General features: G+C 40.7%; 1 protein-coding gene across 2 annotated transcripts; it reads right to left on the bottom strand.

Annotated features, from left to right (window-relative positions):
* On the bottom strand, positions 1-27,833 carry LOC132820124 (uncharacterized). Of its 2 annotated transcripts, none has more exons than XM_060832056.1 (6): positions 27,716-27,833; positions 12,204-13,909; positions 9,956-10,103; positions 8,070-8,146; positions 1,118-1,172; positions 1-417 (listed from the first exon to the last, which is right to left on the bottom strand). In XM_060832056.1, exons 2-6 carry the CDS (start codon positions 13,818-13,820, stop codon positions 293-295), a joined length of 2,022 nt encoding a protein of 673 aa, XP_060688039.1. In that variant the 5' UTR covers positions 13,821-13,909; positions 27,716-27,833; the 3' UTR covers positions 1-292. The 2 variants fall into 2 exon arrangements, with proteins under 2 accessions (XP_060688039.1, XP_060688040.1); XM_060832057.1 differs by having other exon boundaries at positions 12,204-12,629.
* Between the last annotated feature and the right edge of the window lie 108 nt (positions 27,834-27,941).

Genomic DNA, 27,941 nt, shown 5'->3' with positions numbered 1-27,941 from the left:
GCAAGTCAGTGGAGAGTGAGGTTAAATATTGAGGCATCTTGATTTTCAAAGTTAATACTGCCAGATTCAGAACCAGCAATGCTAAGGTCACAATTAAACATGATTACAAAGTTCAAGAATTAGGTGACAATTTAGGACTTCTGTCCACAAAAGTACATTTGGTTAATTACGTGTCTCCAGTCAAATTGAAAATGTCAGAGCAATTTCATATTATGTGAATGCTGGTTAGATTCATGACAAGATCCTTTTAAACTTAAAATGTTTCAAAGGTCAGGCATTTCTGCATAAAGCACTAGATATTGGATCCTTCTTCTGGGACAGGTACAAGATTCTCTTTCCCCTGCCGAAGAGCAGCATTTTCCTGCTCCAACATTATGATCTTCTCCTCCAACTCTTTGTTTTTTCTCCGAAGCTTGGCTAAAACAACAAAAACAGCTTAGGAATCAGGCTCAAATCGTAGAGATTACATTTCTTTCTCTTAAGGTTTTAATACCATAGACTTGTATTCATCAGGTTGGGAATAGATCCTTATGCATCTACAAATAGATTGTTTTCGAGGGTTAGGCAGAGAATGATTACCGTGTTTAAATTATTGCCTGGAGAGGCTCTTTTATTGTAGTGCTAGTTTACTTCTAGTTTACTTCAGACAACGCAAACAGGCATTCACCATAATAGAATGAGATGTGTTATTTCTCATCACCAAGTTCCAGTTCAACAGAAACACCGAGTTGCCCACGTTACAATGCGGATCATGATATCCAAAAAGGGAAAATAGAGTGATTACTTGGATTGCAAACAGACCTTTAAGTTCACAAAGTATACTCAGCTATCATTCCAAAACGAACTGAGTCTGCTCTTCAATCCTAACCAGATTTTTATGGTGTCCCTATCTCTGATTCAGGAGTACTGGGTTCAAGTCCCATCTGCTCCAGAGATGCATCATAGCATATCTGAACAGGTTGATTTAAAAATCTCTCTCTTGTCAATCCTAAAAAGGAAGGGCTTTTCCTATAAAACACAGACGACTATGTACACCCATTTGAAACAATAGCAAAGACTCTTTTACTAAAGCACTGGAGACATCTCAGATGAATCAATGAACATTCAAAACTCTTACCCACTTCAAGTTCCTGCTTGGATTTACATGTGGTTTCCAGAGCTGTAGTTTTAATCTGCAAAGACAAAGGAATTTTGAATAAGGGAAGTCATGCATTTCACAATTTAAATAGATTATAAAATGACACAATTACACAAATGCAAAAATAAGAAAACCAGATTTCATGATATTCAGTGTGGAAATGTTACTGGACATGACAGCCAACAAGAAAGATGAGATAGGTATTTTCTGGATGAAGTCACAAAGCATTCATTAATAATTAAAGGTTTGAGTCAACATTTGTGGCTTGGGTGCCAGTTGCTGCAGTTGAAGGTATGTTTGCCAAGCTGGGAAGTTGATTTGCAGATATTTCATCCCCTGTCAAAGTGACATCTTCAGTGATTTGGAGTCTCCTGTGAGGCACTGTTTTACTATGTCTTCAGGAATTTATTTGGTTCTGTTCCTGCTGCTTCTGGTTGCCAGTTCGAGTTGCTCATTGTATTGGCCGGTATATTGGGTCTAGGTCAATGTGCTTGTTGATGTCATCCGTGCTTCTAGAAATTCTCTAGCTGTCCTCTATTTGGCTTGTCCTATTTTCATTGTGTTGTCCCAGTTGAATTTGCAGTCCTTGTCATTTGTGTGTGTGGCTGTGAGGTACAGCTGCTCATGACGTTTAGTGGCAAGTTGATGTTCATGGATGCGGGTTGCAAGTTGTCTGCCTGTTTTCCCTATATAGTGTTGCATGCAGTCTTTGCATGGCATCTTGTAAATTAAGTTTGTCTTGCCCTTAATGGATATAAGACCTTTTGGCCTGGTGAAGTGGTGTCTGAGCATGGCTGTCGGTTTATGGGCGGTCATGAATCCCAGTGGTCAGAGAGGTCTGGCTATCAGATTCGAGACACTTTTTTTGTACATAAGGTAGTGTGGCTAGTGAGTTAGGTTGCTGGGTGGTTTGTCTGTTAGACACCTGCGGATGAAGTTGCAGGGATATCCGTTCTTGGTAAATGCTCTGTCGGAGTGTTCTTCTTCCCTTCATAGATCAGGAGTGCTGCAGTGTGCTATAGCCCGTTTGAACAGGGTTCTAATGCAGTTTCTCTCATGTGTGTTTGGTTGGTTGCTGTTTTAGTTGGTGTGTGTGATTTTCCTGTACATTTACGTGGTGCATTCACCGTTCTGCATTCATTCTACCATTATATCTAAGAATGGGAGTTGAATGTTGGTTTCCTCCTCTCTCGTAAACCTGATCCCTGGGGGCATAGGGTTGATCATCTGGGGTGTGCTCTTGATTTCTATTCTCTTAATGATAACAAAAGTGTTCATGTATCTGATCCAGAGTTTGGATTGGATTTGTGGGAGGGCTGTTTGTTCCAGTCTTTGCATCACTGCTTCTGCAATAAGCCCAGAGATGGGTGAGCCCATAGGTGATCCATTGATCTATTCATATATTTGGTTGTTGAGTGTTAAGTTTGTTGTCAAGCACAGGTCTAGTAGTTTGAGTACATAGTCCTTTTTTTAAAAAGACTCCCTACAGTGTGGAAAACAGGCCCTTCGGACCAACCAGGCCACACTGATCCTCGGAAGAGTAATCCCTCAGACCCATTTCCCTCTGACTAATGCACCTAAAATTATGGACAATTTAGCATGGTCAATTCACCTGACCTGCACATCTTTGGACTGTGGGAGGAAACTGGAGCACCCGGAGGGAATCTACGCAGACGGGGGAAGAATGTCTGTGTGGAGCTTGCACAGTTGCCCAAGGCTGGAATCTAACCTGGGACCCTGGTGCTGCGAGGCTGCAGTGCTAACCACTGAGCCACCATGCCTCCCCCCTTGTTGATAGATTCCTGTCTTGTTGTCTGTTTGCCTGGGCCAACACAATAATCATAGGGACAAACTAAACAGAGGTCAGCCAGAGAATTTCGATGATAATGGCACTCATCCACAGATGCCATCAACAAGCACATAGACCTAGACACAATACACCAATCACTACCATGAGCAACCGGAAGCAGCAAGAACAGTACTTAATAAATTCCAAAGTTCACAGTACAAAAGTGTTTCATAGGAGGCTCCAAAGCACTGAAGATGTCATCTAGATAGGGGACAAAACGTCTGCAAATCAACTTCCCAGCTTGGTGAACATACCCACAACTACGACAATTCATTAATAATATAAAAAGCACAGTAAATTCTGCTACACAAGAATTATCCTTAGTTAATTAAGTATGGAAAGTAGATTAACCAAATAGCACAAGTAACAATGATAGGACAGTGTATGTTGCAGCTGTGGAATATCAGAGCATTTGGATGCTCAGGAAATCCAGGACAAATCATCTGCAGAATGTTTCAGCAGTTAGAGGAATTCCTGATCAAGATTTCTGAAAGCTGAACTGCAGACACTCCACAACACTTTAAAAAATAGATGTACCTGTCTAAAACAGTCACATCTAAGAGAGTCATGTGGTTTTTTAAGCAATGAAGGGACAGAGGATGTGATCATGAGTGAGGTAGGTAAAGAGACTGAGAACGCTGGAGGAAGAGCCTCAGACTTCACAACTGTCAAATTGTTGAGGTACTCTTCGACAGTGTGGATAAGAGCAAAGCCTGCAAGGTAGATGAGCAGACTCACCATAGTACCATGGTAAAAGAAGCCATTGATTCATGTGGAGTAAAAGGAATGTTATAGTTGTGGAGGACAGTATAGTGAGAATGACTGATTATGCACATGTCTAGAAAGCTATGATATCTGCTTGATGCCAGAATTCAGGGCATCATCTTAGGATGGAGAGGATCCAGTCATCATAGTTCACAAAAGGTAACAATGACATAGGTAGAATATGGAAAGAGGTTCTGTAGAGTCAGTAAGAGGAGCTAGGCACCAAAGTAAGCAGAACTTCAAAGGATAATGATCTCTGAGACAGTGGGATTGTACCGTTAGGACAATTTATACCCCAACCATGCTGGGACTGATGTACTTGCAAATCACATCACTAGGTAAACAGCAGGTTTTAAACTAAATAGTATAGGGAAGAGGATCAAATTCAGGAAGGTGCGTTAAAGCAAAGACTAGAGAGAACTGTTAGTTTTAGTAATTAGTGTTAGTGTTAGTCTTAGTCTGGTTACAAGGTAATACAAAAATAATAACAAACAAAACACAAAAAGTTCTATCTGAATGCACACAGCATCTGAAACAAACAGGTGATTATTTATTTCAGTTTGCACTAATAGCCATGAGAGAAATGGTTACATAATGACACCAGAAAATACAGGACATTTGGAAAAGACAGCTAACTAGGAAAAGTGAAGGGGTAGTAAGGAAAGTCTGACTGTGCTAGGTTTGTATCAGTTGAACTTAAGAAGTGACTCAGATTATGCCTTCTGGCCCTAGATTCTCCCACACGGGAGATAAACCTCTCCACATCCATCCTGTCAAGTCCACTACAAATTTTTCAAGTTTCAATAATGGTCACCTCTCAATTTTTAAACTTTGATGAGAATAATAACAACCTACTCTATCTCTCTTCTTTGAAAATCCCTCCAGACCAACCTAGTGAACATTCTCTTGACTGCCTCCAATGCCAGCATATTCTTTCTAGATAAAGAAAACAAAACAGTTCACAGTATTCTAGGTGAAGTCTATCTAGTGCTTTATATGGTTTTAGCAAGATCTCCCTACATCTATAGGTCATTCCCTTTGAAATAATGGCCATTATTCCATTTACTGCTACCTGCCAAATTTGGATGCTGACTCTTCATGATTACTGTAGCATGGCCCCAACTCTGACCGTGCCACGGCTTTTCATAGATGTTATCCATTTAAATAATATTCTCTATAGTTCCTGCCAAAGTGCATTACATTACATTTTCCCTCATAGTATTCCACCTGCCACGTTTTTACCTCCTCATTTAACTGGCCTCAATCCTGCTCTAGACTCGGTCATCCTCACCACTTATCTTCCTATCCATTTGTCATTTGCAAACTTGGCAATAGTTCTACCACCCAAGTCACTCATACATATTGTAAATAACTGGGCTCCAGCACTGAAAATAACCCCCACTTATCCCAACCGTGTTTATTACTTAGCCATTCTTATCTCCATCTAATATATTACCTCCAACACTATGAGGTCTTGTCTTAAGCAGCCTAATGTGAGGTACTCTGTCAAATGCCTTCTGGAAATCTGTTACATTACATCCACTGCTTACCCTTTATCTATCCCATTTGTAATCTCCCAAAGAATTCTAATAAAATTTGTCAGGCATGATTTCTTCTTCATGCTAACTCTGCCCAATTACTCTATGTCATGCATTTCTAAGTATTCTAAATACATCCTTTATAACAAACTAACATTTTTTCCAAAAACATGGATTATGCCAACTTACTCACCATTTTTGTCTCCTTCCTATTTTGAATAAAATTGGTCTTCAGCCCCCGTAGTTTTCCCAATATTTTATCTCTAGCAAGAAGTATTATATTAAAATGTCCTCTTCAACTTTGCCCCTTGATTTAGTATTTTTGGAATGCTATTAGTCATATCTGAAGTGAAGATGGATGCAGAGAATTTATTCAGCTTCATTGCCATTTCCTAGTTACCATTATTATTTTTTTCAGCCTCATTCTCTAGGGGCCCTATGTTCATTCTTGCCTTTCTCTTTCTTTATAATGGTGGAGCATCTATTACCATTTGAAGATTTGAGTGTCATTTTCCATTTTTGAAAAAGAATTTAAGATGTTTTGATTTTAAAACACTTTGAAAAATTGTTTCCTTGTTTTTGCTGCATTGCACATTTTTTATACGTGTTTAAAAGAAGCCTTTGCTGTTCATCTTGGTATTACTTCAAAGTTTATTTGAGTTTTCTTCAGAAACAACCCTTCACAATCCTCTGGCTTTCCATTTTTTTTTGACACTTTGTACGTTTTCTTTCAATTTGATGCTATCCTTAGTTTCATTGGTTAATTTATCCACTTCCGAGAATCTTCCTTTCTCAGTGGGATATATTTCTGTTATCAGCATCTGCCATTGTTTCCCAACCATCTTTGCTAAACTTCTTTCCCAGCTTACACTAGCTAGCTCTGCACTCAACCATTTGCAATTAACCTTACTTAATTTTAGCATTGTTGTTTTCAACCTAGTTTCTCCCTCTGAAACTGAATGCTAAATTCTACCATGCTTTCACCATAGCCCCATTCCTGATGAAGGGCTTATGCTCGAAACGTCGAATTCTCTATTCCTGAGATGCTGCCTAACCTGCTGTGCTTTGACCAGCAACACATTTGCAGCTGTGATCTCCAGCATCTGCAGACCTCATTTTTTACTAAGAGTTTATTTACAAAACCAACCTCATTACATATCACCATATCTAAAATAATCTCATCCTTTGTTCAATTCATTACATATTATCCGAAGAAATGGTTTCAAATATGCTGTGAATTCTTCCTATAGCTATCTCTGCCAATTTGACTTTCCCAACCTCTATTAAGATTAAAGTCACCCATAAGATAGTGCCTCTTTTTACATTCCTTCATTATCACCCAATTTACTCTCTGTCCTACCATACAATAAGTATTAGAGGCCAATAGGCTTATTCTACCATGGTCATCTTCCTCAGTGCATTTTAAGCTCTATATGAATTCTACATCTTCCAATTCTAAATCATCTCTTGGTATCATACTTATTCCATCCCACACTAATAAACTACCCAATTATCCTTTGCTTCCCATTAGTCGTTGAAAACCCCTGAAAATTTAGTTTGCAGCTTTGATTCCTTGCAATTATGTCTCTTTATTGGTTACAAGATCATTTTTTAAAGAAGTTCCGTTTTAAGAGTCACTGGCTGGCCAGCATTAATTGCCTGTCCCTGCCTGTCCTTCAAAAGCTGGTGATGAGTTGAGTTGTCGTCTTGAACTGCTGCAATCTACAGGTCTGTAGGTAGACCCATAATGTTCTGAGGAATAAATTCCAGGATTTTGGACCAGCCTGATAGATAATCTCTACTTGTTCTTAACACTACTTAAATTCAAGCATGGATCATTTTTTAAAACAATTTTACCACCTTTTGACTTTATTTACTGCTGCTTTAATATTTGTGCACTCAGGATAGAAAAACCTTAAATAGTTGCAGTAATCTACTCAGAAAAGTTAGTCATCCTGAATATAGAACTGAAAAAGTAAACAGATTAAGAAGAGACTTATCAGTTTTAAATTTTATAACTTCAGTCTTCAGGGAAAGAAACCACCTAGTCATTATGATGATCATTGGAGTCTCCAGTGTTGGCTACAACATTTGTCACGTTAAAGTGGGACTAAAGTCATATTGTGATTCTGCACAAGGCAACCTCAGAAATGACTTAAAAGATGTTGCTAGGTTTGGAAGAGTTGAGCAAAGGGAGACGCTGACTAGGCTGGGGCTATCAGAGCATCAGAGGTTTATGAAATCATGAGGGGCATTCATAGGGTAAGTAGACAAGGTCTTTTCCTTGGGGTGGGAGAGGCTAGAATAAGAGGGCATAGGTTTATGGTGAGAGGGGAAAAATTTAAAAAGGATCTAAGGGGCAATGTTTTCACAGAGTGTATGCATGTATGGAATGAACTGACAGAAGAAGTGGTGGAGGTTGGTACAATTACAACATTTAAAAAGCATCTGGATAGGTATATGAATTGGAAGGGTTTAGAGAGATATGGGCCAACTACTGGCAAATGGGACTAGATTAGTTTAGGATATCTGGTCAGCATCGATGAGTTGGACTGAAGGGTCTGTTTCCGTGTTGTACTGTATGACTGTATTGGCCACTTTGCAGCATAAATGAAGTTGGTACATTCTATATGAGTAAAGACTGAATGTGTTTTTTTAGAAATTGAGAGGGGAAAGAAAATTGCTTTCTCAGCCATTAGTTCCAAAATCCACTTTTAGCTTAATGTACTATCATATGGATAATTTTGACTTTTGGTTCTGACATTTGACTTTCTCGCACCTTCATCCCCATCTGTTGCTTACAGTTGCCCAAACGTGGTTTCATCTCACATCTTGGATATTTGGCAGTGATGTCTCCTGTAATAATAAAAAGCAGTATGCTTTGATAGAATGGATTTAAAAAAGGAATGGCAATGCAAATAGTTATAATACATTACAAATAAGTCAGATTGTTTCTGGTCAATCAGTTGAAGTTAAATCACAATATTCGATATTCTGCATCAAGACTTTGTCTTGAAGTATTGGTGTGTTCAAGACACACTGGTTGTTTGGATGAACATACACCCTACCTCCTCAAACAGGAGATGGCACAAGTTAAATAAAAACTGAAATAACTGCAGATGTTGTAAATCAGAAACAAAGACAGAAATTGCTGGAAAAGCTCAGTAGGTCTGGCAGCATCTGCGAAGAGAAATCAGAGTTAAAGTTTCGGATCAAGTGACCCTTCTTCAGCACATGGGTTAGTTTGACCTCAAATTAGGGGTTTACACTGTTGTGTCACAAATAGATTGGAACCAACAGGCAAACGGCAGGCCAATGCAAGAAGCAAAAAAATACAAACGGCCTTGGATTTCTTTGGGGACAAATGTATAGGCAGACCTAGGTGAATGGGGAAAATTACTTGCAAAAGGTTTTTAATATAGGAAAACGTGAGGACATCTGCTTTTGGTCTAAAGAAGGTAGACCAGATAGTTTTGCAATGGTGAGAAGCAGGATGCAGCAAAGACTCAAAGAGACTTGGACTTTAGGTACATAGATCAAAAAATGTCAATGCTAACTATGATATTTAGACAATAAAAATATACGAGGAACAGAAGTCATGCTTGAAGCTATTCTAATCCCTTATTAATCAAAACTTGGAGAACTGAGCACAGTTTTAAAGAGAAGAGGATAAGCTGCCTTTATGCAATTCAGTGTAGATTCACAAAAATAACTTGGTGTCATGCTGGACGAGAGATCACGCAAATGAGAATTATATTGCTTGGAATTCACAAGGTTAAAAAGATGATTTTGATCAAAGTCAAGGTAATGGACTGGGTAAATTGAGAGAAAACATTTCTACTTTTTGGGGACAGTTTTCAAACTAGAACTAGAACTAGAGTTATCAAAAGTGAAATTAAGAACTTCCTTTATACAGAAGGTAGGAGAGGTTTGGAATTTTCGACAAACTGCAACTGAATCTAGATTCATATTTTTGTTAGCTAAAAAGGCACAAGGAACATGAGGCAAAGGCAGGTATATGGAGAATTAAGTCACAGGTCAGCCATGGCATCACTGAAGATGGGACAGGCTCAAGGGGCTAGATGAACCACTCCTGTCCAACGATGGGCCTGCGAATATAGATATCAATAAAAGGGTCAGGCTCATATGCAGAAAAAATGTCTTTTGAATAGTTTGGAATATGCAACAGTAAGAAGTAGGAAGTAAAGGGCTTTTTGAAATCCCATCGGATAAATATTAATATTTTAGGTTGAATGGTCTATAAAAAGTACAAAGAAAATTGGAATTGCTGATGACAAATTTAAAGTCTCATGTGTCACCAACCATATTACTGAGCAATAAAAATTAATCAAAAACAATTATTTCCCATGAAATGAAGCTGAAATTCAATTTTAAAATTAAGTTAAAAACACATATACCTGAATAAGATTATAAATACCTATTATGATATGACATCAAAATTTGCATATTTGTGATCCAAAACAAGTTCAGAGATATTAAATTGTTCCTTAATGGTAGCTCCTCAAAATCCAAAATACACGCTGCAGATGCAAGAGTAAACAGAATATGAAGTTCATAAGTGTTCATTAGCAGCTCATAAGTGTTCATAGCCTCCTTCCCTTTCAGTGTGTGTTAATACATCTTTTTTCAGCATGCCATATTTACCTCTATTAAAGGCAGAAGCCTGTTTGAAATTTGCTTTTGTTTCTTGCACAATGAATTTTGACGAGTTCAGTGAAGACCTTTTGTTTAGTCCAGGTATCTTTGAGATACTTTTAGCCAAAGGTTGATTAGGTTTGGCTTTAGGAGTCATCTGAAAGAGAGCAGAGTACTTATAAGCCAAAGATTTTCTCATTGGAACAACCATTCCAATGAGAGCAGGGATACCATACAAAGGGTCTGCCAGCACATCATACTGGGTCATATCTTTTCAACTACTTGTTAAAAATGGAATACTAAAGTAGATTAGAGGATAGTGCAGTTGTGCAAATGGGATACAACTTCTGGCAATTGGTGACCATCCCAAAGAATAATATTCACATAACAAAGGAGCCTGTAAGAACAAATGGGCCTGTTCTGCAAGAACAGTCAAAGTATGGCAGATGCCAGAAATCAGAACAGAGCTACTCAATTAGATTGAATTGAATTGAATTGAATTGAATTTATTGTCATGTGTACCAAGGCACAGTGAAAAGCTTTGTCTTGCAAGCAATATAGGCAGATCACATAGTTAAGTAGCATAGACAAATAAGTAAATAGGTCAACAGTAGCAAAAACAAAAACACAGGTACAGGTAAATGTTAAGAGTTTGAGTCCATTCAGTATTCTAACAATAGGGTAGAAACTGTTACGAAACTGGCTGGTGTGTGTGTTCAGGCTTCTGTACCTTCTCCCCAATGGAAGAGGTAGTAGAAAAACATTGCCAGGGTGGGATGGATCTTTGAGAATGCTGGCAGCCTTTCCTGGACAGTGGGCCTGGTAGATGGATTCTATAGATGGGAGTTTGGCCTTTGTGATTGTCCAGGCCAACTTCACCAATCCCTGTAATTGTTTCAGGAACTCTTGAAGGTTCACAAGATTTGTTCCTAGGATGGGAGGGATGAAGACTAATTGGGTAAACTGGGCTTTTATTCTCAGGTTTGAAGACAGGGAGGTGATCTCATTGAAATGATATACTTAAAAAGGTAAAGAGGGTTGATGAATGCAAGACATTTCCTCTGGTTGGGGAATTTCAAATCAGGTGGCACAATTTAAAGTAACAAGATCCCTCTAGGGTTTGCAATGAGGAGAAAGCATTTTACTCAGTGGGTTATGAATCTTTCAAACTCTCTATCACAGAGGGCTTTGGAAGTACAGTCGAAACGTCGAATTCTCTATTCCTGAGATGCTGCCTAACCTGCTGTGCTTTGACCAGCAACACATTTGCAGCATGTTTAAAGGTAGAAATTGAAAGATGTCCGATTACCAATGGTACACAAGGTTATGGGGTAGTAATCGGTAAAAGTCATTGATATGCTTGATCAGTCATGAGCATTTTGAATAGATGGGTAGGCTCAACAGGCTGAATGTAATACTCCTGTTCCTTTCTTCCTATTTCACCGGTCATGCCCATCAGCCATGATTGAATGGCGGAGTGGACTCGATGGGCCGAATGGCCTTACTTCCACTCCTATGTCTTATGTTCTTATGATCTCCGTCCAATCCTGGTCACTGTGTTATAGGAAGGGTATTATTAAGTTATACAGGGTTCAAAAAAGATTTATCAGGATGTTGCCAGGAATGGGGAGTTTGAATTATAAGGAGAAACTAGATAAGCTGGAACATTTTTCACTCAAGCATAGGCGGTTAAGGAATGGCCTTATAGGGGTACATAAAATCAGGCGAATAGGTAAGTAAGGTAGATAAGGTAGTTGTCTTTTCCCTAGGCAGGGGATTTCAAGACTAGGATACATATTTTTAAGGTGAAAGGAGAATTTTTAAAAAAAAAAAGACAGGAGGGGCTTTTTTTTTGTTTTATACAGAGTGGTTTGGGTAGAATGCGCTTCCAGAGGAAGTGGTGGATGTGGGTACAGTTACAACACTTATTTAGAAAAGTAAATGAATAAGAAAGGTTTGGAGGAATATGGGCCAAGCGCAGGCAGGTGGGACTGATTTAGTTTGGGATTATGGTCAGCATGGATTGTTTCCATGCTGTGTGATTATCAATAACTGCCAGTACTTCTAAGTCTGGGAGAACACAAAAACAAGATACTTAAGATTTCCAGTTGGGAGAAAAAGAAAATCAGTCTTAGCTCATAGGAGACCAGCCAGTCTTGCATCAAGTAAAGCACTGCAATGTTTGTCCACCATATTACACACAATTTCCTCCAATTGAAAGCAGAATAAATAAGATGGTTATGAAAATATAACTTACATTGGTATTGACTCCAATGTGGCATGATGAAAGCTTGTTATTTCCTGCAGTTTGCCCAGACCCTATTCCACTGCTCAGCTTTTTTGAAACCTGATGAGGTTTTGAAAGGCACGTCTTTGAAACACCAACTGATTGTGTTGAAGGTTTTCTTCCTCTGTCCACAACAGAGCAACCTACTTTGCAGATTTGAACAGGAGGTATAATATATTTTTGCGTTCCAGATTTACGTACTTGACTAACACTTTTCCTCCTGGCTACTGGGAGATCAACACATTTCAAGGAATTTTCAGTTCCGATTTTGGCTTGGCTTAATTGCTGTCCAGATCTTGGTACATTTGAATTTTTTCCACTACTAGTTTCAGTGGCAACAGTGCCAGAACTTCTGTGTTCATCCAGGGACTCTTCTGCTCCAACATGCATGTCATCCTGAAGTATGGCGGAAGAAGCCAGGTTAGATTGGTCAAATTGTTGATATTCTAGAAAACTTCGCCTCCTTTTGATGTATGGAGTAGAAATATAGTTGGGAGCCCATTCTGAACTCACTATGTCATGAACCACGTCTGTTTGCTCACAAGTAATTTGTTCTCCATGTTGGGAGGAGTTTCTTAAATGTAGGTTACTTTCTAAACCATAAACCCCTTCATGTAATCCTACAGAACAGCTGAAATCACAATCACCACCTGTATTTGCTTCAACTGATCTTTTTTCAATACCTATAGAACTACCCGCTTTCCCCAAATCCAGAATCAAATTTGAGTTACCACTGTTTCCACCTGTCTCCACTTGGTCTAACATTGATCCATAATCCATAACACATTGTCTCCCAAGTTTAAAGTTCTCAGAAGTCAGTCTGACTTCATTCGAGCCTCCTGGTGATAGAGGCACCTGGCAATCGGGCAAGTTTGTTATTTTATTGGCATTTTCCAAACTGTTATCATGCTTTGATGCATCAAATGTAGCATTGCAGTCAAAGACAGTTACAATTCTACGTAACTGCTCTTTGTCATTTGTTGATTGAAGTAACTTGCATCCAGACAAGGTATATGCTTTGCGAGCTGTCTCAAAACTATCTTCATATTTTGCTGCAAACATTGCATTTTTCCAGTCATCCACAGTCACAGTGCAGTGAAATGGTACCATTACGTTCATTGATGGAGGCAGCTTGCGATGAGAGGAGCTAGTTACATTGAGGTCACAGCCCTCATCGTCTTCATATAGAAAGTTAAAAGCCCTATTTCTAAAATCATCCACAACTGTGGTACCATTTAACTGCATTGTGCAATTAAATGAGTTAGTTACCTTCAGGTCATTTCTAATGTGGTTTTCATGCTTTGATAAATTAAGAGTTACATTTACATTATTTGTCACAGGTATTGTTTCATTCAACTGGATTAGCTCTACTTTAGATGAGGATAGCATGCAGTTAGATACAATGGGCAGCTTGTTGTGCATATAACTGGAAGAGACAACATGCTTAAGGACACCAACTTCCCAGTCATTAAGGTCACTTTGCAACATAGTTTCATTTAACTGGATCAAGTTTTCAGATGGGGACACGGGCAGAGCTCCAGCCTTTGTAAAATCATTTGTTTTAACAGGTGGATCTTCAGTTTCCATTTCTGAGAGAATTTGTTGACAGTCGATACGGTTTTCCTCTTGCACTTCTGAAGTGGTGCCATCTTGTGGCAATTTTGCTGGGGAGGCAACTGAACAGTTCAATGGTATAAGTTCATTATTTATCAATGAAACATTTGTCACAGAAGCTGGATTTATTACATCAACTATATGGAGATGACATAGCTCGCTTTTATCATTTAACTTAGTAGCTATACGTATACATTCTTCTGCAATAGCACTGGTGAATAAATGTGACAAGTTACTTGATTCCATAATGGATAGTGAGCAACAGGTTAATTGTATTTGCTCCTGTTCAGAGGTACTTTTAGAAACATTCATGTCAAGCAAGGTTTGTTGCACTATTACATCTACATCTTTTGGTTTTAAAGGAATTTGACCTTTATATTTTCTGTCAGAACTTGGAAGACAATATGTTGCATTCAAAGAATTTTCTTTTGGCCGTGTAGCCACTTTGAATTTGGTATCCAATCTTCGGGTAGAATTTAGACAGGAAGAGCCTGTGCTGAATTGCCCACTTTTGACAGTGGAGGCACTTGGTTGTCTTAGCATTTGTTTTTCAAAAGGTTTCAAGTTGTTGGTAGCAACTGTCTGTTTCCCCAATTCAGGCTGTGGCTTTTTTGAGCAACCTTGTGCTGGATCTTTTCTGGTCAGGAGTGAACATCTGTGTTGTGATGTTGCTTCACTATTCGTCTTAGCAGCTGGGGGAGCAACTGCATTGCTTGGGGTTCTAATGGAAACTGAGGGTCTAGTGGAAATACACACTGAAGTACGACACTTGGGTGCAGCTAATGAAGACTTCATTGAACACAGTCTGGATTGTGGTGATGTTTTCAGCACAGGAGGTGGGAAAAAGGGGAAAACAAAAGCAGTAGCTGATCAACAAATACCATTTCAAACAAAACACGCAGGCATCTGAAACCACAAGGCAAATACTTTAAAAGGGTGCAAAAACTGAAAGAACTCTGGATGTTGTAAATCAGAGATAAAAACAGAAATTGCTGGAAAAGCTGAGTGCGGCACAGTGACTCAATGGGTAGCACTGTTGCCTCACAGCGCCAGAGACCTGGGTTCAATTCCTGCCTTGGGCAAACGTCTGTGTGGAGTTTGTACGTTCTCCCAGTGTTTACATGGGTTTCCTCCAGGTGCTCCGGTTTCCTCCCACAGTCCAAAATGTGCAGGTTAGGTGAATTGGCCATGCTAAATTATTGGGGAGGCGATGGCCTAGTGATAGTATCACTAGACTATTAAGCCAGAAACCCAGAATCATGTTCTAGGGGCCTGGGTTCAAATCCAGCTATGGGGTGTGGTGGAATTTGAATTCAATTTGCTATCTGGCTTGTTGGTCTAGGGGTATGATTTTCGCTTAGGGTGTTCTACTGCGCAGACTTGCGAGAGGTCCCTGGCTCAAATCCCAGATGAGCCGTGTTTCTTAACTTGACTTGTGCAAAAATGCCTGATTAATTTTACGGGTGGCACGGTGGCACAGTGGTCAGCACTGCTGCCTCACTGTGCCAGGGAGCCGGGTTCAACTCCTGCCTCGGGCAACTGTCTGTGTGGAGTTTGCACATTCTCCCAGTGTCTGCGTGGGTTTCCTCTAGGTGCTCCGGTTTCCTCCCACAGTCCAAAAATGTGCAGGTTAGGTGAATTGGCCATGCTAAATTGCCCATGGTGTTAGGTGCATTAGTCAGGGGTTGGATGTAGGGGAATGGGTCTGGGTGGGTTGTTCTTCAGACGGTCGGTGTGGACTTGTTGGACCGAAGGGCCTGTTTCAACACTATATGGAATAGAATCTAACCTAATTTGGAAGCATCTGTGGAGAGAAATCAGAGTTAATGTTTTGGGTTGAGTGATCCTTCCTCAGTTCTGCCAGGCCTGCTGAGCTTTTCCAGCAATTTCTGTTTTTGTACTTTAAAGATGTACTAATTTTGGGAAATTTTTAATTTAAGCCAACTGATTTTCAAAGATTTTTTTGTGAGAACCTGATTCTCACAAATATAAAAGAGGGAATTTATTTCTGGGCATTATAATTTCGTATAGCTGAAAGAGGCAGGATAAACCAGAAGACAGTCTTCCTCATTTTCTAATTTGACAACTTCAAGGAAAATTCGAATTGTGAAAGCAAACAAAATTTGAGGGAAATAGTTATAAAACAGAAGAGATGAGAAACAGTTGACAGAGATGCATTGGAACACTACTCACCTACAATGTCTCCTCACTTGGGTTGATTCAGGTGGAAAGAAATGTAATGACAGAAAAGAGAATAACCATGTTTTCTCACACGGCCCATGCCAAAATCAGTCTTCAAAGAGTGGGATCATCCATCATATTAATAAGTAAAAGGTTCTTCAAACATACGAACAGTAGAAAGTTAATGAAGGATAGAGTAGGACTCAAAAGAATAAGTTGCTCACTCAAGCAAAGGGTATTGCAGAGATACTAAATGAGTACTTTGCTTCTGTCTTTATCAAATTAACAAATGGTGACAATGGCCCAATTAAAAGTATGCATTGTGAGCAACTGAGCAATATAATGACAGATAAAGAAGTGATACTAAAGGGACTGGCAGCGCACCAGGTCCAGATGGGATGCACCCTCGACTGAGAGGGGTAAAGCAGTAAATTACTGAGCCATTGGCAGAAATTTTCCAGGGCTCCTTGAACACAGGATTAGTCCCAAAGGATGACAGGATTGCAAATATGAGTAAGAAAGGAGTAAAAGGATAACTGAGGAAACTATAGAGTTCTTAGCTTGATGTCATAATATAAGATAAGATAACTATACACTTTGAGAACCATAAGTTAATACTGGACAGTCAACATCACTTTGTCTCAGCAAGTCATGTCTGAAATTTCATTGAGTTCTTTGATGCGGTTACACAGGCAATGGATGAGGATGGTGCTATGGATGTTGTTTATTTGGGCATTCAGAAAGTATTTAACATGGTGCCACATGGCAGGTTGTCAGCAACTTATAAATGTTTGGGATTGATTGGAACTTGACAGTGAGGATTTGAAGTCCATTGATAGATAGGAAAGAAAGTGCGTAAAGATGGGCATTCTTTAGGTTGCAGTGGTGTTCCACAGGGATCAGTGTTGGGACCCTTGATTTTTCTCATTTATGTAAAAGATTTGGAGATGGATGTTGAAGGCAGACATTTCTAAATTTGCAGATGATACCAAGCTAGAGATAATGTTGAATTGTGAGGAAAATGCTGAGCAACTTCAGAGGATCATTAACAAGTTGGCCAAATAGGCAGACACCTGGCAAATGGATTTTAATGCAGAGAAATGTCATAGAAAAATCATTTTGGTAGAAGAAACACAGACAATGCTTTGAGTGAGTACAAGGAACAGAGGTACTTCCGAGCTCATGAGCTTAATTCTCTGAAGATGGCCAGGCAAGTTAAAACAGTTGTTAAGAAAGCTTATAGAAGCATGAGGTTATAAGTAGAAATAAAAAATATGAAAGTAAGGAAGTGATACTAATCTCTACAAACAATTGGTCAGAGCATATTTAGGCTCCTTATTTAGAAGAAGATGTTAAAGCCCTAGAGGGAATGGAAAGGAAATCTACTTGAATGATACCAGGAATGAGGGACTTTAGATACATGGAATGATTAGACAAATTGGGCTTATTCTCCTTGGGAACAGAGAAGATTAACGGATGAACTTATTTAGGTGTTCAGAAATGGCGAATCTTTTTGATAGAGCAAAGAAAGATATTTTCCACCAGTCAGTATATCAGTCACAATTTCACAATTATCACAAGTTCAAGACTGTCAGCAAGAGAACTAGGAATGAGATGAGGTGAAACATCTTTACTGAGGGTTGTTAGGATTTGGAATGTGCTGCCTGGGAGAGTGGTGGACATATATTCCGCTGGAGATTTCAGAAGATTTCAAATGAGAGCTGGATATATATATATATATATATATATATATATATATATATATATATATAATTTGAAAGTGATGAATTTAGAAGCTAGGGAGATAGGGCTGAAGACTAGGACTTGCTGGGCAGCTCTTCTGGAAGCTGGTACAGACATGGGTGAAGTGGCCTCCATGATTCTATAATAAAAAGACAGACAGATGGAGAAAAATATTTGGAAAATTTTAGGAGGAGGTTGGGACAGGGAAAGCAAGAGAATCAGGAAAGATATTCTCCAAACTTTGCCTGCATGGTCACAAGAGATACTCTATGGAGAATTATTGTCTCAGTAATTTTAAAATCAAAACCTACAGGTCAAATCTTGGCATGTGTTCATTCCAGACATTTTCCAAGCCCTATCTGGAGAGAATTTTTTTAAGCGAGATGGGGAGGATAACGAAATTCAGCAGGTAACTAAATTACAAGAGCATAATATAATCTCCATGTACTTAAGTTATCATGATTCAATGTAATCAAGATAGCAAACTAATCAAGGATCGGCTTTGCTTTCACATTACAATCAAAATACTCTGCTGCTGCATAGAAAACATATACGTTCCATTACTGAACCTTCAGCAAGAGCATATTTAAGTTAAAAACCAACATCTAAAAGCTCAAATAAGACATTGAAAAAAGGCAGTTTGTAACATGTGATTTACAGAAATTGGCCAAACATTGTCTCCTAGCAAGGGCCATTGAAATCCTAACCTGATGAATGACAGTTTCAACATACTACTCAAAGTCAGCTGATGAGGCCATCAGACTACACAATCTATTGATCACTGAAATCTTGTGGACTATTTGTATGCCAGGAGAGGAGATTCTTGCGATGTGGGAAAAAAAAAGACAGATTTTAGGAGGAGTATACATTATCATTCAGAGTTTTTTTTTGGTTTAAGAAACATTTGTTGACTATCAGATAGCTATCTAAAACAAAGGGTAACAAACAGCAGTGGAACTTCACTATATGGAACCGAGGACCCAAGGTTAATACGGGACAAAAACAGAATTGCTCAAGAAAACTTAGCAGGCCTGGCAGCATCTGTGGAGAGAAAGCAGAGTCAACATTTTGAGTTCAGTGACCCTTCTTCAGAGGTAGTAGCTACAAAAAGGTGGGAAAGGGGTGAGCAAATAGATACAGACAGAGCACAAAGAGAAATAAAATAAGAATGTTTGGAAGATACAGTAAAGGGATGGTTGATAATATGCCAGGGTAGGAAAGCTGATAATGGGGACAAAGAGTAGGTGACAATGAGTTAGCTGTGTTAAAAGAGATCATGTCACAACAGGTTCCCAGGTGGGTAAAGAACATGAAAGGTGGTGTTCAGACTGTAAAATTATTGAAGTTGATAGAATCCTGAAAGCTGCACAATCCCCAAGCAGAAGAGGAGATGCTGTTCGTCCAGCTCATACTGACTCTGACTGAACACTACAGCAGGCCTGAGATAGAAATGTTGGCCAGGAACAGAGTGATGTGCTGAAATAGCAGGCAAGTGGAAGCTTGGGTCATTTTTATGGACAGAATGTAGGTGTGCTGCAAAGCAATCATGCGAGATTGAATGAAGAGCAGGTAAATCACTGCTTCACCTGAAAGGTGTGTTGGGAGACTTGGATAGTGATGAGGTAAAGGGGCAAATGTTGCACCTTTTGCAATTGCATGGGAAGGTGCCTTCAGGGTTCAGGGAGTGGTCCTTGGGGAGTGGGAATGGAAGAGGAGTCCTGGAGTGCATGGTCCTTGCAAAATGCTGATAATGCACATAGAGGAATGTAGAGCTAGGTATAGCATCCTGCAGAAGTTGGCAGAAACAGCAGATTATGATCCTTCAGATATAGACGTTATTGAATGTGAGGACCAGAGGAACCCTGTCAGTGTTGTGGGAGGGAGAGAAGGTGTAAGGACAGATTGATGAGAAACAGGTCAGACATAGCCAATGACCTGTCACCCAAGGTATCAGGGAATCCTCAGTTGAGGAAAAAGGTGGATATTTCTGAGGTCCCCTTGCAGAAGGTGGCATCATCAGAACAAATGCAACTGAGACAAAAACAGAGAATGGAACGGAGTTCTCTCATCTGCCACTGTTCCACTGCCTAGCTCTTAGTTCCCCATCCTGAACTGCCTGCTTTTCCCTTCTTCCAAAAATTCTATACAGTTCTGCTGAGACAGATCCATTGTTTCCACCTTTCTTGCTCCACTGAACTAGTTTCTTCCTAACAACTTTTTTCTCCCCTTGTCTAGTCCCTTCTCATTTATCTGATACTTTATGTCAGATTCAAAATTTCCAGTTTGCAGGCATCAGTCACTTCCTCTTCACCACGGATGGGCAATCTTTTTAAATGTCCATCCCCTATCAGGATGGACTTGCTCTCACTTCTCATTTACAACTACCACGCTCCACCTGCACATCTTCAATTTGAACAACTTCTTTAACTTCTTCTAACTTTATTCAGACCATAGGTGTGGCCACGAGTACCCAAATGAGCAGCAGTTATACTTGTCTCTTTGTTGGACATGTGGAACATTCCTTGTTCCAAGGCAACTCAAGTCAGTCCCAACAATTCTTTCTTCAACAAATCAATGATATCCTCGGTGCTGCTTTCCTCGCTTGTTCGGAATTGGAAGGATTCATCAATTGCACCTCCAATGCCCATCACACTCACACCTTCACTTGGTCCATCTCTGTTCCCTTTATGGGGACAGGCTAGCCATCAATATTCACGACAAACCCATTGACACACACACAGTTATCTTGACTATACATCCTCACACCCTGCTTCCTGCGATAACTCCATTCCAATCTCCAGCCTCTCAGTTCTGATGATGCTACCTTCCACAGGGTGAGCTGAGAAATGTCCAATGTTTTCCTCAGCCAAGGACACCATCATGGTTAATAGGGTCCTTACCTGTGTTTAACCTTTCTCTTCCCTACTACAACATTTACAGACTCCCCTCAGTCCTCATTTTCCATAGCAGTATCTACATCCAAAGATCATAAGCTGCTATTTCCACCACCTCCAGTGGAATACCACCAAGCAGACCCATATTCCCCTCCCCTCCTTTGTCAGTGTTTTTCAGTAACCACTCTCTCCAAGACATCCTGGTCCATTCCTCCTTCACTCCCAACACCACTCTCAGCACTTTCCACACAAAAGCAGAAGATGCAACACATGCCCCCTTACAATCCAAGGCTCCAGACACACATCCCAGGTGAAGCAGCAATTTACCTGCACTTCACTTAATCCAGTTCACTGTATTCACTGCTCACAATATGATTTCCTTTATCCTGGGAAGATGAAATGCAATGCATTTACTCAGTCTGCAGTACACCCAATGATCCTGAGCTTCTGGTTGCCTGCCACTTCAACATATCACTGTGCTCCCAGGCCAACATTTCTTTCTCTGTTCTGCTGCAGTGCTCCAGTGGAGCTAAGCACAAGCTAGAAGAACAGCACCTTATCTTCCACTTGGGAATGCTGCAGCCTTAAGTACTCAATATCAAGTTCAATACTTTTAAAAGCCTGAACACTTCCTTTATCCTACAACCTGTCATGACATGATCTGCTTTCAGTACAGCCAACCCATTTTCACCAACTCATTGTCCCCATTTATCAGTTTTTCACCTATTCCTTTGACTGCCTAACTCTCTCTTTGGGTTCCATCTCCACCTATCCACACATCCCTTCTCACTACCATCTCCTCCTGCCCCTCCTGCACTCAAAAACCCATTGCCACTGTTATCACATAAATACCACCTTTTCCTAGCTACTATCAGTTCTGAAGGCTGGTCCATGAACTTGAACATAAACACTGCATTCACACCACAGATGCTGCCAGACCTGCTGACTTCCTCCAGCAATTTCTGTTCTGCTTATGTTTGACTAATAAAGGGAAATATCACATGTACTCTTAATCACCTTATCTAATTGTATTCAAGGATGTATGGACATGTACACCAAGGTCCCTCTGATCCTCTGTACTTCTCAGGATTCCAACCATTCAACGTGTACTCCCATGATTTGTTAGTCCTCCAAAGGGGCATCACCTCAGACTTAAGACCATAAGGCAAGGAGCAGAAATTAGGGCATTCGGCCAATCAGGTTTGCTCTGCTATTCAATCATGGCTGATGGGTTTTTCAATCCCATTTTCCCGATTTCTCCCCAGAACCTTTGATCCCCTTAGCATACAAGACCTTATCTAGGTTTTTTTTAAAACTACTCAATGACCTAGCCTTCACAGCTAAGTGTGGCAATGAATTCCACAGATTCACCACTCTCTGGCTAAAGACGTTTCTCCTTATCAACATTCGAACAGGTCTTCCCTTTACTTTAAGGCTTGCCATAGGGTCCTCCTAGTCACTCCTGCCAATGGAAATCTTTTTAGGATTAAATTCTATTTGCCACAGTTCAAACCCACTGACCAGCCGGTCTATGTGATGCTTTAGTCTGAGGCTTTACTCTTCACTATTTATCACACCACCAAAATGCACCATCTGTAAACTTACTGACTTCCATGTCATGGAGTCATAGCATGGAAACAGACCCTTCGGTCCAACCCGTCCATGCTGACCAGATATCCCAACCCAATCTAATCCCACCTGTCAGCACCGACCCATATCCCACCAAACTCTTCCTATTCATATACCCATCCAAATGCCTCTTAAATGTTGCAATTGTACCAGCCTCCACCACATCCTCTGTCAGCTCATTCCATACACGTACAACCCTGTGTGAAAACGTTGCCCCATAGGTCTCTTTTATATCTGTCCCCTCACCCTAAACCTATGCATTCTAGTTCTGGATTCCCTGACCCCAGGGAAAAGACTTTGTCTATTTATCCTATCCATGCCCCTCGTAATTTTGTAAACCTCTATAAGGTCACCCCTCAGTCTTCGATGCTCCAGAGAAAACAGCCCCAGCCTGTTCAGCCTCTTCCTATAGCTCAGATCCTCCAACCCTGGCAACATCCTTGTAAATCTTTTCTGAACCCTTTCAAGTTTCACAGCATCTTTCCGATAGGAAGGAGACTAGAATTGCATGCAATATTCCAACAGTGGCCTAACCAATGTCCTGTACAGCCGCAACAGGACCTCGCAACTCCTGTACTCAATACTCTGACCAATAAAGGAAAGCATACCAAATGCCTTCTTCACTATCCTATCTTCCTGCGATTCCACTTTCAAGCAGCTATGAACCTGCGCTCCAAGGTCTCTTTGTTCAGCAACACTCCCTAGGACCTTACCATTAAGTGTATAAGTCCTGCTAAGATTTGCTTTCCCAAAATGCAGCACCTCGCATTTATCTGAATTGAACTCCATCTGCCACTTCTCAGCCCATTGGCTCATCTGGTCCAGATCCTGTTGTAATCGGAGGTAACCCTCTTCGCTGTCCACTACACCTCCAATTTTGGTGTCATCTGCAAACTTTCTAACTGTACCTCTTATGCTCGCATCCAAATCATTTATGTAAATGACAAAAAGTAGAGGACCCAGGACTGATCCTTGTGGCACTCCAGTCTGAAAAACTGTGACTCCAGTTACAGGCCTCCAGTCTGAAAAACAACCCTCCACCACCACCCTCTGTCTTCTACCTTTGAGCCAGTTCTATATCCAAATGGCTAGTTCTGCCTGTATTCCATGAGATCTAACCTTGCTAATCATTCTCCCATTATTAGTGTACAGAACAAACAGCAAGGAGCCAGCATTGAACGTGTAGTACACCACAGGGCATCGGCTTTCACTCTTCAGTTTCGTCCTGCTCTAAGCCAATTTTGGTGCCTGAAATCAAAAGAGAAATTGCTGGAAAATCTCAGCAGGTCTGGCAACATCTGTAAGGAGAGAAAAGAGCTGATGTTGCAAGTCTAACTGACCCTTTGTCAAGCTTTGACAAAGGGTCAGTTAGACTTGAAATGTCAGCTCTTATCTCTCCTTACAGATGCTGCCAGACCTGCTGAGATTTTCCAGCATTTTCTCTTTTGATTTCAGATTCCAGCATCCGCAGTAATTTGCTTTTATCCAATTTTGGATCCTGTTTGGCAAACTGCCCTGGATTCCATGTGTTCTTAGTTTCATAATCATCTGCCATGACAGACCTTGTCAAAAGTTTTACAAAGTCCATGCAGACTACATCAACTGCATTACATAGAACATAGAACAGTACAGCACCGTACAGGCCGTTTGGCCTTGGATGTTGTGCAGACCTTTTATCCTACATGAAAACCAAACTAACCAACATCAGCCTCCGTTTACTGTCATCCATGTGCCTATCCAAGAGTCAGTTAAATGTCCCTAATATATTTGATTCTACTACCACTGCTGGCCGTGCATTCCACACACCCACCACTCTCTGCATAAAGAACACACCTTCTGACATCTAGCTTAAACCTTTCTCCAATCACCTTAAAATTATGACCCCTTGTGATAACCATTTCTGCCCAGGGGAAAATGTCTCTGACTGTTCACTCTATCAAGTCACATCTCATTCCTTCTTTACTCCAATGAGAAAATCCCTAGCTCCCTCAACTTTTCTTCATAAGACATGCCCTCCACTCCAGGCAGCATCTTGGTAAATCTCCCCTGCTTCCACATCTTTCCAGACCAGAACTGAACACCATATTCCAAGCATGTCTAACCAGAGCTTTATAGAGCTGCAGCATAAACTCACCGCTCTTAAACTCAATTCCCATGCTAATAAAAGCCAACACACCGTATGCCTTCTTAACAACTCTATCAACTTGGGTGGCAACTTTGAAAGATCTGTGGACATGACCCCAAGATCCCTCATTTATAAAAATCACAAAGAGCAGAGATTCCAGAGGAATACCACTGGTAACAGAATTCCAAGCTGAATACTTTCCATCTACTCCCACCCTCTGAAGAGCAACCCACCCAGACCCATTTCCCTACACCTAACACTAGGGGCACTTTTAGCATGGCCAATTCACCTAACCTGCACATCTTTGTGACTGTGGGAGGAAACCGGAACAAACCCACGCAGACCCGGGGAGAATGTGCAAACTCCACACAGACAGTTGCCCGAGGTGGGATTTGAACCTGGATCTCTGGCGCTGTGAGGCAGCAGTGCTAACCACTGTGCCACCATGCCGCCCACAAATAGTGAGCTACAAACATTAATACATGCATAAATTATGAATATTAAGAAAGTATTACATTTTAAATAAGCAATAAATATGTGGTAAATTCTAGTAAAAGGATAAATAAATAATATTCTTAGTAAACAATACGCAGATAAAATGTCCTGGTTCATTGCCAAACACCAAATCCAATATGACCTACACTTTAATAGAACATAGAACATTACAGGCCCTTCGGTCCTCGATGTTGCGCCGACCTGTCATACCAATCTGAAGCCCATCTAACCTACACTATTCCACGTATGTCCATATGCCTGTCCAATGACGACTTAAATGCACTTAAAGTTGGCAAATCAACTACCATTGCAGGCAAAGCATTCCATACCCTTACTACTCTGAGTAAAGAAACTACCTCTGACATCTGTCCTATATCTATCACTCAGGTAAAAACAATGACTGCAGATGCTGGAAACCAGATTCTGGATTAGTGGTGCTGGAAAAGCACAGCAGTTCAGGCAGCATCCGAGGAGCAGTAAAATCGACGTTTTGGGCAAAAGTCCTTCATCAGGAATACAGGCAGAGTGCCTGAAGGGTGGAGAGATAAATGAGAGGAGCTGTAGAGAGAAGAGGAAAACTTCTTCAAGGCAGGCATCCTTACAAGAGGATTCGCAGTAGGGTTAAAATCAACTAGGTAAAAACAATGACTGCAGATGCTGGAAATCAGATTCTGGATTAGTGGTGCTGGAAAAGCACAGCAGTTCAGGCAGCTCCTCTCATTTATCTCTCCACCCTTCAATACATACTCTGCCTGTATTCCTGATGAAGGGCTTTTGCCCAAAACGTTGATCTTACTGCTCCTCGGATGCTGCCTAAACTGCTGTGCTTTTCCAGCGCCACTAATCCAGAATATATCAATCACCCCTCAATTTAAAGCTATGCCCCCTTGTGCTCACCGTCACCATTCTTGGAAAAAGGCTCTCCCTATCCACCCTATCTAACCCTCTGATTATCTTATATGTCTCTATTAAGTCACCTTTCAATCTTCTTCTCTCTAACGAAAACAGCCTCAAGTCCCTCAGCCTTTCCTCGTAAGGCCTTCCCTCCATACCATGCAACATCCTAGTAAATCTCCTCTGCACCCTTTCCAAATCTTCCACATCCTTCTTATAATGCGGTGACCAGAACTGTACACAATACTCCAAGTGCGGCCACACCAGAGTTTTGTACAGCTATAGCATAACCACAACTCCACCGACCTTAGTGTCATCTGCAAATTTACTAACCCACCCTTCTACGCCCTAACTTTAGTTGACCTATCTACATATTGACTCAAGAATCCTTCCTGGACACACCTGACAAAACCTGCTGCACCCAAACTATGTGAACTAACAACGTTCCAATCAATATTAGGAAAGTTAAAGTCACCCATGACAACAATCCTGTTACTTCTGCACCTTTCCAAAACCTGCCTCCCAATGTGCTTCTCTGTGTCTCCAATGCTATTGGGGAGTCTGTAGAAAACTCCCAATTAAGTGACTGCTTCTTTACTGTTTCTAACTTCCACACATACTGTCTCTGTAAACAAACCCTTTTTGACCACCAGTTTTCTTAAAAGGTACTGTACGTCCACATCTATATAAACACAGTAATCATTTGAGGTCAGGATTGACTAAAGCTAGATTTTCACGTGAAAGTTTTAGACTTCTGGTCTCCTTCCTATCGGAAAGATGTTGTGAAACTTGAAAGGGTTCAGAAAAGATTTACAACGATGTTGCCAGGGTTGGAGGATTTGAGCTATAGGGAGAGGCTGAACAGGCTGGGGCTGTTTTCCCTGGAGCTTCAGAGGTTGAGGGGTGACTTTATAGAGATTTACAAAATCATGAGAGGCATGGATAAGATAAATAGACAAAGTCTTCTCCCTAGGGTCAGGGAGTCCAGAACTAGAGGACATAAGTTTAGGGTGAGAGGGGAGAAATATAAAAGAGACCTAAGGGGCAACTTTTTCACACAGAGGGTGGTGCATTTGTGGAATAAGCTGCCAGAGGAAGTGGTGGAGGCCGTATAATTGCAACATTTAAAAAGCATTTGGATGGGTATATGAATAGGAAGGGTTGGGAGGGATATGGGCCGGGTGCTAGCAGGTGGGATTAGATTGGGTTGGGATATCTGGTCAACTTGGACGGGTTGAACCGAAGGGTCTCTTTCCATTCTGTACATCTCTATGACCTCCCTTTCTGCATCTGTGATACTATCCCTGATTAGCAATGCCACTCCACTACCCTCAGGTAGACACCTATTTACCTCCTCAAAACAAAATCAATACTTTAGATGGTTTATCAAATACTATGTACGTTGCAATCGCTGATCAAAAATCAGTCTATTCCATTTTTGAATATACTTAACAACACAGACTTTTTAACAGCAGAATTTGTAGGCAAAACTCAGGAGGTCTGGCAGGCATCAGTGGAGAAAAAGGACAGTTAACATTTCAGGTCCAATCCTTGAAGGATCACTGGAACCGAAACGTTAACTCTGCTTTCTCTCTCCACAGATGCTCCCAGACCTGCTGAGTTTTCCCAGCATCTTCTGGAGTTGTTTCTGATTTCTTTTGACAGTGTTTTGCCCATTCTCTCGCTCATGTTGAAAGTTTGGTCACAAGACACAGCAGTGAATGAATAACCCAGCAACCTATAGCCTCGGTAAACGGAAAGTTCACGTTTGCACAAATGTATTTTTATAAGAATAACCGAGTGTTTTACAGTGAAATACAGACTGTATGGGAATGCTAAAGGATGGGGGAGGGGAGGTTCTATTTCACCCTTTATCGGCAAAAAAAAACACTTTTTTGAGCGCTCACCGTCCCGACATGGGTCTGTCAGCGTCCTTCAAGTCCAAGCAATTGAAGCTCAAATCTCAGGCAGACTACAAACCGCAGCCATCTCCCCTCCAAGGGAGAGGACTAACCGCTATCCGTTTCCATAGCGACCGACGCTGGCGGTTGGGAATTTGAAATCGGTGACCGTTGGGGCGGCTCTCGCGAGATCTGCATTGAATGGGCGGGGCTCAGATTTAAATGGCCGCGG

Source organism: Hemiscyllium ocellatum, chromosome 11 (genome assembly GCF_020745735.1).
Source record: "Hemiscyllium ocellatum isolate sHemOce1 chromosome 11, sHemOce1.pat.X.cur, whole genome shotgun sequence".
Lineage (NCBI taxonomy): Eukaryota > Metazoa > Chordata > Chondrichthyes > Orectolobiformes > Hemiscylliidae > Hemiscyllium > Hemiscyllium ocellatum.
The sequence above is the reverse complement of the archived record's forward strand: the minus strand, read 5'-3'. Positions and strand labels throughout refer to the sequence as shown.

What these genes read in the sequence shown, in the direction of transcription:
- LOC132820124 (XM_060832056.1), bottom strand. Translation starts at nt 13,820, where the DNA reads ATGGAAACTGAAGATCCACCTGTTAAAACAAATGATTTTACAAAGGCT. An exon ending in GGCTTCTGCCTTTAATAGAG is followed by an intron (nt 8,147 to 9,955) that starts GTAAATATGGCA and finishes TTATTATTACAG; the next exon opens with GAGACATCACTGCCAAATAT. An exon ending in AGCAACAGATGGGGATGAAG is followed by an intron (nt 1,173 to 8,069) that starts GTGCGAGAAAGT and finishes TTGTCTTTGCAG; the next exon opens with ATTAAAACTACAGCTCTGGA.